The 19,668-nt window shown below is 36.1% G+C and overlaps 2 protein-coding genes across 4 annotated transcripts; one reads left to right on the top strand and one right to left on the bottom strand.

Moving 5' to 3' along the window:
- The first annotated feature begins 2,159 nt into the window (after positions 1-2,159).
- On the top strand, positions 2,160-5,476 carry pon2 (paraoxonase 2). The gene is made up of 9 exons (XM_082150174.1): positions 2,160-2,311; positions 2,508-2,578; positions 2,807-2,862; positions 3,054-3,219; positions 4,215-4,341; positions 4,428-4,628; positions 4,733-4,814; positions 5,010-5,138; positions 5,266-5,476. Exons 1-9 carry the CDS (start codon positions 2,235-2,237, stop codon positions 5,425-5,427), a joined length of 1,071 nt encoding a protein of 356 aa, XP_082006300.1. The 5' UTR covers positions 2,160-2,234; the 3' UTR covers positions 5,428-5,476.
- Positions 5,477-6,010: 534 nt separating this feature from the next.
- On the bottom strand, positions 6,011-13,555 carry LOC309484037 (engulfment and cell motility protein 1). 3 transcript variants are annotated; one of them, XM_082150176.1, is made up of 9 exons: positions 13,341-13,552; positions 12,644-12,714; positions 12,317-12,355; positions 9,551-9,687; positions 9,213-9,325; positions 8,562-8,669; positions 8,299-8,378; positions 7,187-7,264; positions 6,011-6,960 (listed from the first exon to the last, which is right to left on the bottom strand). In XM_082150176.1, the coding sequence occupies exons 3-9, from the start codon at positions 12,320-12,322 to the stop codon at positions 6,748-6,750; spliced, it is 735 nt and encodes a 244-aa protein (XP_082006302.1). In that variant the 5' UTR covers positions 12,323-12,355; positions 12,644-12,714; positions 13,341-13,552; the 3' UTR covers positions 6,011-6,747. The 3 variants fall into 3 exon arrangements, with proteins under 3 accessions (XP_082006302.1, XP_082006303.1, XP_082006301.1); XM_082150177.1 differs by lacking the exon at positions 12,644-12,714 and having other exon boundaries at positions 13,341-13,555; XM_082150175.1 differs by lacking the exons at positions 12,317-12,355; positions 12,644-12,714; positions 13,341-13,552 and adding an exon at positions 11,311-12,310.
- Positions 13,556-19,668: the final 6,113 nt, after the last annotated feature.

Consider the following 19,668-nt stretch of genomic DNA (forward strand, 5'->3'; position numbering starts at 1 on the left):
GTTATCCAAGTTATCCAACTATACATGAGACAAATCAGACATCCAATAAAATGACATTGCACTATGCAAGTACTTTGAAATTTAGTTTATTCAGAAAAGTAACATATATGGCAAGACATTTTTTCCTAGTGTTAACCTATAAAGTTTTCATAGCCAGCCATACTAAAGCCACTAAAAATCATTATCAAGGACACATCTGAGATCACTAACATAGTTGATATTACACAGAGACCTTGTTCAATTTAATTTTAGACCCAAATAATATAGATATTTATTTCAGCATCATTACTCCAGCATTGGTCTTCAGTGTCACATGATCCTTCAGAAATCATTATAATATGCAGATTTGATGCTCAAGAAACATTTCTTGTTATCATTATCAGTGTTTGTTGAAAACATTTGTGCTGCTTAACATTTTTTGTGGAAATGCTGATACCTTTTTCAGGATTCTGATAAATAAAGTTCAATGAACAGAATTTATTTGCATTTATTAAATTTATTGATTAAATTTATTAAAGCATTATTTTGTTAAATAGAAATCTTTTGTAACATTATAAAAATCTTCACTGTCACTGATCAATTTAAAGCATCCTTGATCATGATAGGCTATTCATTTATCTCTTTTATTTTTACCACAAATGTTTGAATGGTATCATTGTTTCCACAAAAATGTTAAGCAGGTGTTAGGGGGTAACAGTTTAGGACCCAAGGACCAGATGTTTGAAAGAAGACCCGGAGTCAGAATTACAATAACTTGAAGAAAAGTTTTACTGAAGATAGTTTGCAGTTAGCAGAAGTCAGCTTAAAGACTCACACAGGAGTTCATAGGCCGCCCCGCTCACAGTTACAAAGATCACAGCAGTTATACCCTATACACCAAGGTCTAAGCTACGTCCTTGCTTCAGGTTGCAGTTTCTGATTGGCTAAGAAATATAAACATAGTAATTTTCTACACATACAGATAGACTGAAGCATATCTCCATCGATTATGCATCTGACTCTCGGACCCTGAAGTTAGGCACGTCGTGATCTTCCAGGTCGCAGATTTGGGTTGCTGGGCGCCAGCATGTCCCGAACAACAACTCAGTCAATCTCCAATAATGCCAGTGGTTCCTTAACCTGTATCCAAGAAGACTAACACACACCCCGACACACAGCTTTTCCAAGGTTGGATTTGGCTAGGCTCTAACTAAGAGGAGAGTCCTCTCAAAACATCAAGATAATACGTTATTTCTCTCAAAGAGAGTAAGTCACTTTAGTATAACTGGAAAGTAAGGCTTTAACAAAGAAATGGCCCCTTAAACTATTGGCTTCAATGACCCCTATTTGTTTTAACATGTTGAAGACCTTTCTCAAACACAAAACAAGTCCCTATTTCATTTCTGGAAGCACTGTTACTGCATTCAGATATCAAATAGGCCTACAGACATTAGAGAATACATAAAAAGAACATTTCAGTAATCACACTGGTAACAAAGTAAAATCTCACAAGCCTAGATAAGTCATTCAACTCATGTGATATTTAGAGGGAAAAATATTGATTAATACCTTAATTATAATCACTCATTACATATACATTGAAGCAGCAGTGGATTCCAATCCACCCCCTTCACAGGAAAAACCTGCTTTTCAATATTGATAGTAATATGAGAAATGTTTCTTGAGCACCAAATCACAAATCAAGTGACACTGAAGACTGGAGTAATGGTGCGGAAAATTCAGTTTTGCCATCACAGAAATACGTTTTTCAAAATTATTTTTCAAATGTATTAAAATGATTTTAAATTGTAATGATATTTCACAATATTACAGCTTTTACTGTATTTTTGATTAAATAATGTAGCCTTGGTGAGCATATGAGACTGCTATCAAAAACATTTAAACATTTTATTGTTTCCAAACTTTTGACAAGTAGCCTATCCTACTGTACATTATGCCTATTATACATTTAGCCTAATATTAAACCAATAAATATATATTTTTTAAATAATATAAAATACATCTCTTTTTACACGCACACCTAAAAAAGGGCACATTACGCATCAATAGCTGTAGGGAGGCTGGAAAAGCCAAAACCACGGGCCGAAGAAGAAACAACAACTGGGATGACAATATTGTAGTGTGTTGTTCGAACAGTAGGTGGGGATATTTGGCAGCTGTGATTAGTGTTTGGCAAGGGTTAATAATGTTTGTGCACTAACCAGAACGAGGAAGACAGCGCGTGAGTTTCAGACATGGGCAAGTTAGCAGTTCTCTCGCTCGCTGTTATTGCTCTTGCAGTTTTGATCGGAGAAAGGCTCAGTGCATTAAGGTTGGTTGATGTGTCCGATCATATTAAAGCAAACTATTTAACTATTGCAATAAACGTTTTCTTTGACTACTTGTTGTTCTGATCGTTGTTGCTATTTATTGACATAGGCCTATTCATTTGTAGTTTTACATAATTATTGCACATGACAGTAATCATAGCAATATCTTTTACACGTGTCGTTTTATTTTCACCACAGGCATTTAACACTTTCCCACAGAGAACTAACTCAGAACTACCTTCCCAACTGTCACCTAATTGATGGCATAGGTAAGCAGGGTTGATCGCCTTCCTTTCTGGTCACGTGTCTTAGCTGGATTCAATTAACCAGTCTGGACCTAATGCCATAATATGCTACTTATAAATTATAAACCTTGAGGTTCATGAAAAATAATGTCTTATTGGTACAATGTAATTTTTGTCTTGTATATTTGAAGAAGCAAACATTTCTGACACTGGATGTTGTTGTAATCTTTGGTGTTATTTTTATGTTATCAGATTTTGGGGCTGAAGATATCACCATACTTGAAGATGGATTGGCTTTTCTGAGCACTGTATGTCATACTCATAACCTCAAAATAAATTTATTCAGATATAAATTGTTCCCATCCATTTAATTTAATGTTAGCAACAGTCGTTTTCACTAAAAGCACGTCTATTGATAATACTCAGCTGCTAAACTGAGTTTATTTTACAATTTAAATGCAACTCAATTTTTAATTATGTTCAAATGAATTGCATATAGGGCTTGAAATATCCAGGCACACCATCCTATTCAGACGATCCTGGAAAGATCTATACGCTGAATCTGTTGGATTCTGAGCTGAAACTTGAAGCACTGAGCATCAAGGGTCAGTTTGACAAAGACTCTTTTAATCCACATGGAATCAGCGTGTACACCGATGACAAAGGTTTGGCATTTTCATTAAATAAATATATACATAAACAAGAAAAGTTGCATTCCATGTTGAATTCTGTCCATGCTTACATTGATATTGTTTAATTTATAATACCAACACACAGGTGAGGTAGTAGAAATGTTAAAAAGTTAAATCGGAGTTATATTAAAAAATGTCCTGGCTCTTCCAAGCTTTATAATGGGAGTGAATAAAAACTCAGATTTTGAAAAAAAGCACATCCATCCATCATAAAAGTAATAATTACGACTCCAGGGGGTAAATATAAGCCTTTTGAAGGGAAGTGATGTGTTTTTGTAAGAAAATAATCCAGAATTATAACTTTATAAACTGTAATCGCTAGCTTCCGGTAACGTCCGTCTGCACTTTCACGGAGAGTAGTTCCGGCGGAAGAGTGAACTCTGACCTGACGTATGATGTAGGAGTAGTGTAAGCTCAGGTGAGGGTAGATGCCTCTCGCTGTTCAAACAAATATCTCATTTTAGGCTTCTAGTTCATGACTGGTGGTGTTGTTTTTTTGCTCTATTCTCTGCGCTTCCACGTTCGTCAATACATCATGCGTCGGGTCAGAGGTCACTCTTCGTCCAAAACTTGACTCAAGTACAGAAACCAGTGATTCTAGTTTAAAAAGTTATAAATATGAATATTTTTCTTACAAAGACACATTACTGTGCTTTAGAGGGCCTTTATTAACCCCCTGCAGCCATATGGGTTACTTTTATGATGTATGGATGCACTTTTTTTGGGCATCAAAATCTAAGGCACCATTCACTCCCATTATAAAGCTTGGAAGAGCCAGGATATTTTTTAATATAACTCTGATTGTGTTTGGCTGAAAGAAGAAAGTCATATACACCTAGGATGGCTTGAGGCTGAGTAAATTATGGGATACGTATTATTTTTGGGTGAACTAACCCTTTAAAACTACTGTAAATGGATGAGTTTGATAGAAGTCTAATATTGCATGAATTCTTCTTCTCTCACTACAGATGGTGCCATATATGTGTTTGTTGTTAATCATCCTCAAGGCAAAAGCCAAGTGGAGATTTTCAGATTTGTGGAGAAGGAAAATGCTCTTCAACACATCAAGACCATCAAGCATGAACTTCTGCACAAGTATGTGCTTCTTCAAAACACAATATTTCTATAACCCCAAACCTAATCAAAGTACAAATTCCAGTTTATGTATGTGCATTTGTTAGTGTGAATGACATAGTAGCTGTGGGGGCCGAAAGTTTTTATGCCACCAATGATCATTACTTCACTAATGAGATTCTCAAGTTTGTGGAGCCGTTACTCTCTTTGCCCTGGTGTGACGTCGTCTACTACAGCCCTGAGACTGTGCAGGTTGTGGCGGGGGGTTTCCTATCTGCCAACGGCATTAATATCTCACCCAACAAAAGGCGAGTTGCAGAAAAAAGCCATGATTTGCATTCATTAAAGCACAGCATAATGTAATATTATCCCCTCTTTATATGTTATTAATACAAATAACATGTAATTTCAGGCATTTGTATGTGTCAAATATTCTGAAGCACACAATTGTTGTCCTGGAAATAAAGAAAATCACTGTATTATCTCATGTGAAGGTAAACTCCAAATTACATGAAATGTTCACACCTTCTTTTATCCCAAATAGGATATTTATTTGTATAGATTTATGTATAGAATTCTGACTTTATTAGTTGTGTTGGCTTCAAATAAAACTTTTAATTTAAAAAGCCAACCATTCTTGACTTCTATTGTTAATTTTAGGCTACCGCATGTTCATTTATCTTACCCAGGAAGTTGATGTGAACTCACTCTGTGACAACATTGAGGTGGACCGTGAATCTGGAGATCTGTGGCTGGGCTGCCACCCAAATGGTCTCAAATTTGCATTTCATGATCCGAATGATCCACCTGGTTCTGAGGTGTGTAAATGCTTGAGCCTATGTTCAAATATGTTGAGCTGTCATGTTCATCTTGAATGATCTTCCCATCCCTTTCCCCTTTCTCTTCGTACTATTTCCTGTCTTAAAAATATATGTTCTCCTGTAGGTTATCAGGATCGAGAACATCCTCTCTGAAAAGCCCCAGGTGACCCAGGTGTATGCAGATGACGGCAGTGTGATCATGGCTTCTTCAGTGGCAACCACATACAGAGGAAAGCTGCTAATTGGAACTGTTTATCAAAAAGCTCTGATCTGTGACCTTAAATAGTGAATATATTCACTTGCAGCAAACAATGAATAAAGATTTGATTTGGATAGTTTATGTGTATATTTTTTAGAAATTGTCTAAACTAGTTTTTTCTTATCATATAATCATTATACTCCATTTGTGTGGAGTGGAACTTAGTTTATAGTTTTGAGTTGGCTTATGTTGAGGCTTTTTGACTCTCTAACAAGACATATTTTAGTAGTATGCTCTAAAAATAAAGGTTCTTTATTGCATCTATGGTTCCATGAATAACCTTTAACATTAACTGAACCTTTACATTCCATAAAAGGTTCTTTAGATTTTTAAAATGTTCTTCACATTAATTATCTTAAGTTATTTTAAGAACTGTTTATGGAAAGATTCTTTGGGATTCTTTGACATTGCTTAAAAAATACCTTTGGAACCTTTATTTTTAAGAGAGTTTATAATGTCAATGAAAACTAATCAATTATGATTATCTGAGCGAACAGCGCAATGATCTCAGGGTGGATACAATGACGTGTTCAAAGTGTTTGGGATGTGTTTAGTGTTCTGGTCCAAATTGTCCATCCAATCTTTGCCGGTATGAATGAAACTACAGTGGTAATGATTAAACAACTCAAAATTTATTGTAATGCAAACTGTATATTGATGAACAGGAAGGCAGTGTGGATGTCACATGTTTTGGAAGAGAAAATGTGTCCAACTTAAAGGCCTTTTTATCTTAAATAATAAAATAATCTATTTTCAAAACACCTGCTGCTATAATAATTCTAGCTTAATGCATGTGTGTGTGTGTGTGTGTATACAGTATATCTTAAATGTAGAAGCCAAATGGGGACCAGTATATATTTTGACATTGGAAATAATCTTTTAACTTTAATGTTCAGTGTCATTTAGTAACAGTTGACTTGATTACTCTGGAATCATTCTTCAGTCCAACAATAATTTAACTGTCCTGTGAGTGATTTGTATGTGGTTATGACTTAATGCAGCTTCTGATTGTTTATGATTGTAAAACAAATCAATTTTCAGTGTTTTATGTTCAGTAGACATATACTTACACAAAAAGTTGTGAATGATACCCAAAGCTGAGTTCATTAAAACTGATGACTGAGAAGAAATGTTACTGTGAGTTTTTCTCATTGCAGAAGTCATGAGAGGCATTTAAAGGAAAAAGAAAACTAAAGCATCACATCATAGTTACAATCTAGAGGAAAATGTATTATCTGAACATGATTCTGTCCATATAGGAGGAACGAGGAGGAAACAGAAAGCAAAAAGGTAAGTACTCCTTCCTTACAGCTGATTTTCAGCTTGAGTAAGGACTTTATTCCAGTCTCAAGTGTGCTGCTGGGTAAAGTCGTAAACAAAGTCGTAAGTGCTGGGCTCTTTGGGAACAGGAGGAGGGACGTCAGGAATCTGAATGTTTTCAAGGTCCAAGAGGCGAAGTTTCAGCTCCATAGTAACCAGAGTGTCCATATCTGATTTTGTGAGCTCACTTGTCATCTCTTTTCCCAAAAGAGAATTCAAGCCATCAGTCCAAATACAGAACTAGAGAATTTAAAAAAAGAAAGGAATTTATAAATAGAGTATTGTTAAGGATGATGCATTAATTCAAGCAGCTCATTAGTGATAATACAAGGCCTACTTTTAATGGCTTTGATGTCCACGACACGAGGTGATATTGTTATTTTATAAAGAACAAAGGTTCTTTATCTTTCCATGAGACAAGTATACTTTTTATTACTGTCCTGGCTTTGTATATGTTTTTACTCACCTCATGCTTGTCTGGAGCAATGAAGTTCAGGTACTCATCAGAGTTATGGAGAATGGAAAAAGCCAGCTCCAGCAGCTCCTGAAAAGCAGAGGAAGTCATAATCTCCAACCCTGCAGCGCACCTGACCTCACTTACTGTCCCACAATTCCCACTTGCACTTTACTACAGGTGCCTTTGCAAAACAGATGGCTTCTGTCGTCATTACACCCTCCTCCCAAAGTCACCCAGCTGGAGTGCTGAATATCCAACAAGGTCAATTTAAAACTAAAGAGATTCAGTTCATAAAATTAGGTTTGAGAGATGAATATCCCTTAGATAGATAGATATTCCTCTCAAGCCTCATATACGCTCACACATCTATCCCTCACATCCTCGTTTTCATTCCTGACAAAATCAAATATGGCGCTACCCTAAGGGGGGAGTAAGTCGAGTTATTATTATTATTATTATTATTATTATTATTGAGCCTTTTCATATTTCCGGGTTTCTCAGAAGCTGAAGTCGTCAGCGGTGAATGAGAGACTACAATAAGTAGGCCTAGGCTATATTTTTTGTGTTCCCATTAGCTCAAAAAGCAAAGAAAAATGCCACAAAAGTAGGCTATTTTAACAACTTTCAAAAAGAAGAAAAAAATATATAGAGAGATTGATAATGACAGTCATAAGACAGAAATATAATAAAAATATAATATTTGTAATATAATATAATAGAAAGTATAGTGTATAAATGTACATACATAAAAAAAAAATATATATATAAAAAACTTTGTAGGATTTACGACGCTGATGACCGTTAAAACGCGTCATCACAGTGTGTGAAAAGGGTCTTCTAACCACTAGATGGCGTCATTTGGACTTAATTGACATTACTAGATTCATTGCTAATTGTATTCAGCAGTTGACATGCCTGTTTGTGTTCCACTGTTGTCTTTCCTTGGGGTTGTTTTTACTAGTTATTATTTTGAGTAAAGGACTTGATGCATTCTCTGCAAGATCCTGCATGTAAAATCAGCCTGTCTTGTCTGCTCTGAGTTTGGATCCACAACACCTAATCCTTTCTGGTGAGTTTACCAACTTGTCAAGTGTCTTATTACAATAATTAATACTTCTTACCTTATTCTTAAGTGCTCCTTTTTCCCTCATGTGTGGGCAGTCTTTACCTGTTACCACAGCTTTGATATCTGCTACTGTCACTGAATGTAGAGAAGATGGAATGTTATGGAGAGTTGACCAATTCAAAATTTTGTAGAAATTATATTCAACCATAATTCGTTAAAAAGATTTAGCTCTAGTCTGCTTCAAGCTTGTGGATCAATATGGTATTAATGTGATAAATATAAGCCATTATATTTCAGAAGACCGCAGGTGTTTCTCACCTTTCTCCTGGAGAGAGTCGTGTGATATTTGTCCTTGTGAGAACTCCTCTATGTCTCCATAGTGTAACACTTTGTGGTTAGGTGATAGACGGCAATACCAGAACTTGTCTAGGGGAAATATATTTATATAAAAATATGCCTGTTATACCGTGCAAGTCATTGTTTGTCTGTTTTCTTCTCTCTATCAATAGATTTAGAAATAAACATGATTTTAAATAAAGAGGGCACAATAATAATGGTATAGCCTAGATAATTTTTTATAGATACAATGGAGTATTTGCATATAGGCTGTTTTGTGCCCCAAATACAGAATGAGATTATACATTTAATATATCCTTGTTTTGTTTAATATAATGCAACATCAAACAGACCAAGCGTTAGGGTAAGGTGGTCGAGGGATCCTAAGCCTGCGATGCCCTATTTTTGAGTAGATTATTAAAAAAAAGCTTGAATACAGTGTCTCCCTTCAACTTATGTATATCCAATATGATTGACAATCAATCTGGTGTACAATTTTATTTTTTTTATTTTTTTTGTGGCATACAATCTATAAAACTGTAATCAAATCCATCAGACTTTTCTGTATTTGGAACTGAATCCATGAATTGAATCACATGTAATTGTAATCTGATTTTTGGATGAGTAACTGACCTTGTCTGCGACGAGCACTGATCTTCCTAAAGCAGGTCCCCTCACACAGGCGGTTCAACCTCTGTCTTTTGATCAGCTCGGTCACCTCTGGCTGGAGTTTCTCTCGTAGTTCTCTAAACACACACAGACATGTTACCTCGAAGCAGCAACAAACCAGTGGCTCGTCGTACCATCGTTAAGCAGGGCTTGTTAAGAAAGTTGTCACTCAGATATAGGGCTGCATGATTTGAATTTTTTTTTTTAATTATGAATTCCCCCGCAAATTAATAATGAATTAAATAGCCTAAGATTTGTCTTCCGAATTGCTTCATTTATGTACTATAAGAAGATGCACTTACAGCATTGGGCGTGATTTGGGGTCTTCCTGGCTCAACATCTCTGATTTCAGCAAGGGTCTGTGTGGCCTGCCACTGCCCACCGTGTTAAATCGCAATGTGACGCTTTGGGTGGCGTACCATTTCTGTTTTTTCTCCACCTACAGAAATAGAGACAGTCGTTCAAATAAATGCAACGCATCTTTTGCTTTGTTCATGACGTGATTTCCTTTTGCTCGATGGCCTGGAGGCTTCACCAGCTGTTATTGTAGTTGAAGTTGAAGAGCGTTTTGTGTCTTAACAGTGATTTGCTGATGGCTGTACTGCAGTTTTAGTCTGAGTCTTTATCCGTGTGGCTTAATGGAGTTTTTCTTTATCTCAGACCTTGCATCCCTTTGTGTGGCCGTTGGGTACATGCCTGGCACAGTGCTGGGGTCTGGCAGGGGGAACTGAGGAGCTCAATGGGATTAAGGCCCTGTCAGTCTAATCTCTAACAGTGCTGTGACAGTCAGAGCCTGGGGAGAAACATGCTGACACAGTGCACTAAAGTGAGTTGGCCAGCCAATGTCTGGAGAGAGGACACATCAGTTATGGTTCGTTTCGGTTGCCATGTGTTTTGTCTTTTTGCATTGTACAAAATATTTCCATTATTTGACAGGCAACATCTGTTTAAATTGTCACAATTTCTACTCAGTTTATGAGATTATAAGTAAGTTCATAAGTGCATTGACATTTTCATTTTAAAAAGACACTTTTTTTTATTTTTTATTTTATTTTATTTTTTATAAATGGTGTATAAGACTTTTTTAAGTGTGTACTTAAGCATGTTACAGGAGGGAAATATCCTTATAGGGGATAATAAAAACAAGACCAAATAGACTAAAAAGTGTGTATAAGAGATTTTAAGTTTTTATAAACTGCTTTTTATAGCTGTTATTTTTAAGAATAAAAAAAATACTTTGCTGGGAATAAAACAATTGAGTAAATTAAATGAAGTAATTGCCCAAATTGCATGTGTAATTTATTATTATTATTATTATTATTTAAATAAATACAAAATATATAATTGTATTCCTTTGAGTTCTAGTCAAATCAGGAATGGATCAGGAATTCATGTTTCTATTGCAAGATCATATAAGTTGATTTATATTGTTGATGTAAAATTGTATATATTCTGATTACTTTTTCACCATGCTTCCAGTACGTTTCATTACATAGCCTGTCTAGACAAACTGTTGATTCCTCCAGATAGTAAAAAAAAAAAAAAAAGTGTATAGCAGCTCTATCAATCACCAGTATAAATAAAATGAGAATGAAGCCTCTAATATCAAGCCATAAGCAATAACACATCCCACCCCCTCCCCACAGTGACAAACAAAGCAAAAGGATATTGAAGTGATGAGCTATAATTAGATCCCTTGATCAAAAATAGCGAGTCCTAAAACATGAATAATAACTAGAAGTTGCATTGTTTATATTCCAAAACAAAAATGGAAAAATTAAAAGCCGATATAATTGTATGGTTTTGCATAGTAAAGCTCTGACCTTCCCCTGTAAATCATTGCAATGAATTAATGTTTTTTGTAATATTTCAAAATAAATATTTGAAATGGATCTGCCAGCTGACTCTGTTCTAATGTATTCTATCTGATCATGCAATGTGGACCGTAACAAAACAATAACAAAGCATCATTCAGTTATTCCACTATTATGATTCTCGGGTTACTCTGTGAGTAAAGTCAATTAAGGTTAAGTATGGTCATTTAAAGGCTTGCTGTACTTACATGTACACAGTGTGTATTAAAGGAATGAACCATAAACACTGTTATCTGGTCACAGTGGCATTGGGGCGAGAGAAGTGATGCAGGCGACAGCAGATGGTCCTACAGCAAGAATAGATCCTGTATGCGTGCGGGTACGAGAAAGGGTGGCAAACAAACAAAATAGTAGAACCCAAAGTAGTATTTCCCTTTGACTCCTCACTGAAAGAAAGACTTTAGAATGCTGCTTTGCTTGTTTATATGAGTGATCTACACCGATTGGGCTGATGCCTTCGTGGTGCCAGCCAATGAACAGCTGGCTATGGTCACATGGGTAGATCACAGAGGGAGAGCGTGAGCAAGTTGGATGGAGGGATGGGGGATGGGGGGAGGACAGGACCAAAATATAATGATTTAAGAGATCTTCTGTCTAGCTAAATCGCATTGAACTTGCTGATGTTTTTCAGGAGCACCGTGAGAAGCAAATGGCCCTGACAAGAGTCTGACATTTATTGTGAAAGGGAAAAGGTGTGAGAAAGTGTGGAAACGTGGAGATCCTAGCATCGTTCTCCATCAAAGCAAAAACCAGGGGTGTAGTCATTAGAATTCTGTTGTCATGGAAACCGGTTCAGTGTGGCCTGTCGGCTGGTGGCGGGACTCTGCTTACCCCAGTCTTGCACAATAAGAACCTTGCAGCCTCTTCCTTTTTACTTGCTCTTTCACTCCACTCATCCTTTGGTTTGTTAAATGTATGTACTGCACATCGGCCACATCGGATAGGAGAGATGTACTTCATTCATCCCATGAATCAAAGAAAACATGTTGGTATGGGGACAGGCTAGACTAGAATCTTAGATGTTTTTGGTTATGATAGAGGTTAGTCATCAGGTAAGGGATGAGCCAGAGTGTTCAGTGTTGAATTCATCTGTGTATTATGATGCTCCCTAGTTTGTTTGATTGAAATATTACAGGTGATGATACCAGGGATTTTCTGGCAGGTCACCCAAAAATGAAATTGTCGTGTACTCACCCTCATGTTGTTCTATAGCCATATGAATTTTTCTTTCTTCTGTGGAATACAACATGAGATGTTAAATAGTATATTCACTGCTTTTCCCCCCCATGCAATGAAAACATAATGATCAAGAAAATGCCCAAAAGCCCTCTTAAACTATGCAAACCGCATGTTATTTTTTAAATGTTTTCTGAAAGGGTTGGTTCACCCAAAAATTCTGTCATTTATTAGAGTGATGATTAATTGAGTAATTAATGACTTAGCACTTGGGTTATAAAGCCCTTTGTTATTTTTAGGGCTTGGTAATTTTGTTTAGAAGAGACCATCAATTGATATACTGACCGCAGTTGACGTGACTGTTCCCCTTGAGCAGGGAATAATTCCTCTGTGTGCTGAAAGCACCAATTATTAAACTGAAAAAGGAAATGGCGGACAATGTGAGTTGAGTTCTTTTTTAAAGTGTAAAAAGGAAATAGTTTTTTTTAAAAGTTTTTGTGGAGCATTTATGCTCTATAAGGAGCATAAAAGGGCTAAATTCTCACATGACCAAATATATACACAACCATTCAAAAGTTTGGGCTCGGTAAGATTTTAGTTTTTGTCAAAAAAGTATCATGCTCCTTAAGGCTGCATTTATTTGATTAAAAAATACTATTGTGAAGTATTATTAAATGTAAGTAACTGTTAATATACATTTTAAAATGTAAGTTATTCCTGTGTTGGAAAAGCTGAATGTTCAGCATCATTATACATTATTCATTAATCTTCAGTGTCACATGATCCTTCAGAAAGCAGCATTTATTTGAAATATAAATCTTTTCTAACATTAAATGTCTTCAATTTTGATCAATTTAATGCATTCTTGCTGAATAAAAGTCATTTCTTAAAAAAAACTTCCTGATCACTTTTTAATAGTAGTGTATACATACATTTTAAATATGTTTTAAAAATCTATGTCTAGCAAGAGGAAGCATCACATAAAACTTCAGTCTATAATGATGAAATGCTTCTTGCAATCCAAGAAGAAAACAAAACTCACCAATTTGCTGTGCTATACTGATGCATCTTCCATAATGTCAGACGTTTCTTTGCAGCAGCATCATCATGATGTTTAATGTCCAGAATCCTCCTGAGCAACTGTTTTTCCTTCCTTTGCTTCAATAAATGTCATAGCAGTGCAACACAGGTGGTAGATTCAGTTCCTCAAGGCCACAATTTTGTGTTCATGAGAACTTCTCCATATAGAGACCTATAATAAACATGCCAGTAAGGTTTTGGAATGGGGCCAAAAATTACCACAGAGGTTTTGAGATGCACCTGACCTAACATCAGAGCTCCTCAGATTTGTGGACACAAAGTCAGTTTTTTAAACATTCAAGATGTCCTTATGATGAGAGTATGCACAACATGAGAAATACTATTCCTAACCCCTAACCCTGAAGCAGTTCCAGTGCTGCTGTATGTACCAGTACCATTAAAAGGCTTCCAACATGCCTGACCAGACTAATCTTAAATGTGTTCTGAAAGATGTCACCTCTAATTTGATTCATGTAGGATGCAGAAACACCATTGCTACAGCATTAATCAACTCGCCCTCCTAATGAGTTAGTCTCAAGGCTCATAATAGGAACAATGCTGAGGATTTATGTAAGGTTGGTTATGTAAGAATGCTGACATCTGCCAAACAGCACAGCTGACCACCTCCATATCACATCTGTAAATTCCTCTAATTATCCTTCAGATTATAAAAACCTCACTCACCCACCCACACACACCAGAAATGTAAAGTTTATCTAAGTTTTGTTTGCTTCATTAACCCTGAAAACTGTGTACACAGTGCTTTTGATATATAATTTTTTTTTTTTAATTATTGTTTTGATATTTTATTTCAGAATGAGGGAGATTTTACACATCTGCTAAATCTGTATAGTATTCTTTTTAGAGCCTCTACTGGGAAAATATATGCCTGCATCCTTGCAAAATGTCTGAATTATTGAACAAATCCACAAGACCTTAAAGTGACATGAGACAGCAGAGAAGCCAAAGAACAGAATGAATATTTCACTGACCTCTGAAACCAACATGAACCAATCCCATCAACACTTTATATGACAAGACGGAACCACGCGAGTGTTACACCATCTAGAGCCCTAAAAAAATCGTGTTTAGTGTTAACCACAAATTACTGTACTTATGAAAGCCAAAAAAAAGTCAGCAAATTTCATGTGGAATGCATCTCAAATGATCAATTTTATATTTGGTTACAGTTTTTGGGGCACTTTTTCAGAACTCTTTACACAGTTCTCCTTTCCAACTTTCAGCTTGGCACAGCTGTTAATTTCACATTCAGAATGCACTAAAAACTTCCAAAACATTTTATGTCTCAAATCAACTCATTCCTCCATAACAATAGAAAAGTTTGTCACCCAACAAACACACTTTGTCACTCATCAAACAATGACCTAAAAAACACTAACAAAGGCTAGCATTACACAATTTATTTTGTACAATTTCTTCACTGCAGTTTGTTACGTTATTCATGTTTACATTACAGTATTATTCCTATTTCCCCTTTTGTCTAGATGATGATGAAATTAAAATACTAACACCTGCATGTGTAGATGTTCAGCTACATGTAATCGTTTGGTAGTATTTAATTTTTTTTTAGAGTATATTTCAATATGGAAATATGGACTGTAGAAATGTAGCAAATTGCTGTCTGATTCAGTTTTGTATTACGTTTGGTTTTGAACTTAGGTTTAACAGTTTTGAGTAAAATCTGTAAATTGGCCTGTGGGTAGTTTAGTTGGCGGTTGTGTCTGAGTGAGAAAATAATTCAAGAAATTTGAAAGTAGTCGTCATTGAATGCATTTTGTGCCAAACTAGCAATGATCAATGATCCACAGTTTAGCTCACAGACTGCTGTTGTGCTCACTGTATGAAGAGTTTTGAAAAAGTGACTCCAGTATTGAGAAATGTGTCCAAGCAATTGTAAAAAATAAAATAAAAATAAATTAATTGTAACATTATTAAATTAAAATTGTTATATTGTTCATTGTTTCAATGATCACATGGTTTCGGTCTATATAAAATATAGTTAAGATTTATATTTGCTGTAAATGTTTGACTTTTTTGACTGTGTGTACAGGGAAGAATGTTCTTAATGTTAAATGGGTGAACTAACATGCCTTTGTGTGGGCTTGAGGATGAAGTGGGTGGGGGTGTTTTGTTGTGTTGATATTCATGGGTTCTTCAGTGGCAAAACATTGTTTTCATGTGGGAAAAGTCCATGGGTTTTATAATATTTGTTCACAGTATATGTAAATACAGATTTATCACTGTCTGCTCAGTGGCATGGAAAACAGAAAAGGTTTTTAGGGAATTTATCCATGAAGCGGTAATGCATCTGCTCTGCATCTCAGAGTTGGGTTACATAAGTGCTTGCTTCTGGTCACTGCTCATATGTATCCCAGTCCCTCTTCTGCTTTTGCTTAAACTGAAACATTACATCAGTCTACACTCCATCAGTCTTCTTGCTGCAGGACAGAGAGTGACTGGAATTTATATCTCATAATAAACACAGATCATTGTATGATGTCTGCTTCTCATTTCAGTTTTCAATTTAACCACAAGTGTCTGTTGAAATCTGAGTAGTTTGTTGTATGTCCCCCATCCCTTTGTGATAGTTAAGCAGTAAATTGTAAATGCCAATAGATTTGCTATTACTTTGCCCTCAATCTCACTCCAGTGGACCTTGTTATTGGGAAGAGATAGAAAGTCATTCCCTGCAGCCTCACCTGTGACACATTATCAAACACATGCGCACTTAAACAAGGCTGCTATAACAATGACCCAGCATCTGACAAGGGCACACCTGCTCGTTTCACAATCTGACGTCACCGCCTATTTCTGGAGAGAGACGCTGTCGACAGTGACCTCCTCCTGCATTCTGGTAACAAAACTGATGTGTGGAACTTTGTTTCAAAGCTCCTATATTACAACATGTATTCACTGTGAGAAGAGAGTGCAGTGCATTACTAAAACTAAAACAATGCAGGATTTAAGTTTAACACTATAAATTACTATCTTGTCTCAGTACAATACATCAATGATGAATAGTACTTGATTTTAAAAATGCTGTCCAGTCATGAGATGAATACTTCAGTCATATTTTTAGAATTATAAAAACTGATTTATTCTGCATGGAATAGGGCACTTTTGGTATAAAAACACCAAATACTTGAAATTTTATCTTTTATTACCCCCTGTTTTTGAACGTATATATTTTACCTCACTGAATACCTTGTGAATATCTATCGGTTAATACAATGGCATACTCTTAAAAGTATAGGTTCTTTATTGGCATCAATGGTTCCATGAAGAACCTTTAAAATCTATTGAATCTTTCAATCACACAAAAGGTTATTTTTAGTGGTAAAAGGTTCTTTAGATTATTAATGTTCTTCACGCTAAGAAAAAATGGTTATTTTATGAACCGTTCACTGAAAAGTTCTTTAGGGAATCAAAATTGGTTCTTCCGAATCACTGTGAAAAATTATTAAAAATATCCTATACAGACATAATCAACTTTAGGGAAGAAGGGTTTTAAAATCTTTAAAATTGTATCTTTTTAGTGGTCATCCTTTTTCAGTTTACTGTGAACTTTGGCAGGAGCTGTGTAGAGATTATTTGGTGAAAGACAAACATATTTCTGCTTGTAACACCCCTTTTTAATGACTGGGTACAGCCTAGCAGGTAAGACATCATGTTGGGTGTTTTGCTACAGCTCAGCGTTGAACAAGTGTAAGAACATTCATTACTTTCTGCCCAGTTCTGTCACAGACTCACACTAGTTAAAGGGCGCCACCATGAGCATCACCATATAACAACAGACTAATCATGCACATGTAAAAAACAGAGCATTGGTCCTTTAAAAAATAATAAAAACATTATCAGCAGTCTTGATGAAACAAATGCAGTGGCTTTAAAAGGGATAAGTTACTGTAAAGATGGGGAGAACACTACTCTTGTTTAGTCAAAAGGAGAGACATGCATGGCACAGTACAAACATAGGCTACTCCTTACAGAAAGAGAAGTTTCAAGCACTCCCTTTATTTTGTGTAAGCCCCTGGGTATTGTGAAAAAATGCTATCTCTGGAATTTGTGGAATTCTGGGAGAGGCTCGAAAACAGCCAATAGACGCTCATTATAATAATTTGTCTCCCATGGAGGCTTCAGACCACTAGGCCTACTCCTCAAGATCTAGTCCTCCAGCACACAAAATCCATGATTTGTTATATTTTTGCCTTCTGAATATGATTACATGAATCTGCTTGTTAAGTTGTGACAAATGGGATACTGTTTCCAGGACCAAGCCTTTACTCTATTCAATTGAGAATACAATCTTAACAGCCGTTTAAGAGCACAATTTATTCACATCACACATTTAAGCTAAGCTTTTAAAGTCACCATTTTTTTAATGTAATATTTACTATAAATGATTTATCCCTAATTCACTATTTTTATTTTATTTTATTATTAATTCCTGTGCCCTTGTAATCTAATCACAATTATATTGGGGTTTTTACCCTCTCACACCTGCATTGACATCTCTTCTCTAATGACGTTTGAGCATGAGAGCGGGACAACTTGTCACTCACATTAGATCACTGCAACAGGCACTGTTTTATGTTTCTGCCGGTGGATGCCCACACGCCATACCACATCATTACATAAAAGTTATTCGTGTCTCACAAAGAGAAACACACGGACTGCGAATACAACCAATCTAAAACACGAGAGTCGCTCATTTTGTTGTACCATATTGTTATAGCCTATTTATATATATATATAAAAATACAATGGTAAAGAGTATATTTTCCATTCTTTTTCAACAGCAGGAAGTGCATTTAAAGGGATAGTTCACCCAAAAATGTAAATTAGCCCATGATTTACTCACCCTGAAGCCATCCTAGGTGTATATGACATTCTTCTTTTAGACGAATACAATCGGAGTTATATAAAAAAAATGTCCTGGCTCTTCCAAGCTTTATAAATGGCACTATGTCTTTGGAAGTCCATCGAAGCGCATCTATTCATGATTAAAGTGCTCCACGCGTCTCTGGGGGTTAATAAAGGCCTTCTGAAGTGAAGCGATGCGTTTGTGTAAGAAAAAAATCCATATTTAAAACTTTAGAGTGTTTAGAGCTACAAAAGAGTAACACTTGAACTTGACGCACAACGTAATGACGCCAATTGACACCACTTGCGGATCAAACAAACAGGGCTGGGCAACCGCGTCCATACGTTGTGCGTCAAATTCAAGGAAGCACTTTTATCACGGATGGATGTGCTTTGATGGAGTTCCAAAAAAATATACCCATTCACTGCCATTATAAAGCTTGGAAGAGCCAGGACATTTTTTTAATATAACTCTGATTGTATTCATCTAAAAGAAGAACGTCATATACACCTAGGATGACTTCACGGTGAGTAGATCATGGGCTAATTGTCATTTTTGGGTGAACTATCCCTTTAAAAGATAAAGAAAAAATAGAGAGAATCATTGTGTGAATATGTAATCAACCAAAAAATAACTGTTGTCTGATTGAGTGTTTTAAAATGTAATCTAATTACAAGTAGGCCTACTTAATTTTTGGAATCCGATTACATAAACCAGATTACATGTAATCAGCACTGGTTATGTCACAATAGGGAACTTCATGTCTACTGTAAAAACTCACGTTGTACACTACAGTCCCCGAGCTCACGGCATCCCAGAAAACAACGCTGCATAAAAGATGAATCATATTTGTTGGGCCATCTGAAATTTTGGTATGGAGAAAAAGGTTGGATCATAATTTTTCAGTAGTGAGTGTATATTTGTCAGGATAAACCGGTCAGATTAGAGAACCCAAACAGTAGTTTAATGCTCAGATGAAATAATGGGACAATGCAGGTGAGTAATGGCAGATAGAGTTAAGAGAGTGATAGCTGGTGGATAGTTTGCACGGTGAGTTTACAGGTAACACTTTTCCACAAAAATACAGGGACGAAGACGGAGTTCACATGAGAGTTTGAGACACAGGGCATCAACAAGGGAGATATTCAAGATTTACAAGCAGGACTCACCAACAAGTAAGTAGAGCAGGAAAGGAGTGCTCTTATACTGGTGCTGAGTGCGTGCAGTGATGAAGAACAGGTGCCAGTGAACTCAGGGGAAAGTGAGCGCTGTGTTAGTGTGACGGTGGAGCCTGGGGTGTATTCCAGAAAGCAAGGTTAATTTACCCCCACATATACCCTGAACTCCTCTGTTGATTAACCTAAACCTTGCTTACTTGAGTTATGCTGGTTCCAAAAAAGTGTTT

The sequence above is a fragment of the Leuciscus leuciscus genome, assembly GCF_965113295.1.
Source record: "Leuciscus leuciscus genome assembly, chromosome: 20".
In the NCBI taxonomy this organism is placed as follows: Eukaryota; Metazoa; Chordata; class Actinopteri; order Cypriniformes; family Leuciscidae; genus Leuciscus; species Leuciscus leuciscus.

What these genes read in the sequence shown, in the direction of transcription:
- pon2 (XM_082150174.1), top strand. Translation starts at nt 2,235, where the DNA reads ATGGGCAAGTTAGCAGTTCTCTCGCTCGCTGTTATTGCTCTTGCAGTT. An exon ending in TCACCTAATTGATGGCATAG is followed by an intron (nt 2,579 to 2,806) that starts GTAAGCAGGGTT and finishes TTATGTTATCAG; the next exon opens with ATTTTGGGGCTGAAGATATC. An exon ending in AATATCTCACCCAACAAAAG is followed by an intron (nt 4,629 to 4,732) that starts GCGAGTTGCAGA and finishes ATGTAATTTCAG; the next exon opens with GCATTTGTATGTGTCAAATA.
- LOC309484037 (XM_082150175.1), bottom strand. Translation starts at nt 11,343, where the DNA reads ATGGTTCATTCCTTTAATACACACTGTGTACAT. An exon ending in CCCAAATCACGCCCAATGCT is followed by an intron (nt 9,326 to 9,550) that starts GTAAGTGCATCT and finishes GTGTGTGTTTAG; the next exon opens with AGAACTACGAGAGAAACTCC. An exon ending in TTGCTCCAGACAAGCATGAG is followed by an intron (nt 6,961 to 7,186) that starts GTGAGTAAAAAC and finishes TAAATTCTCTAG; the next exon opens with TTCTGTATTTGGACTGATGG.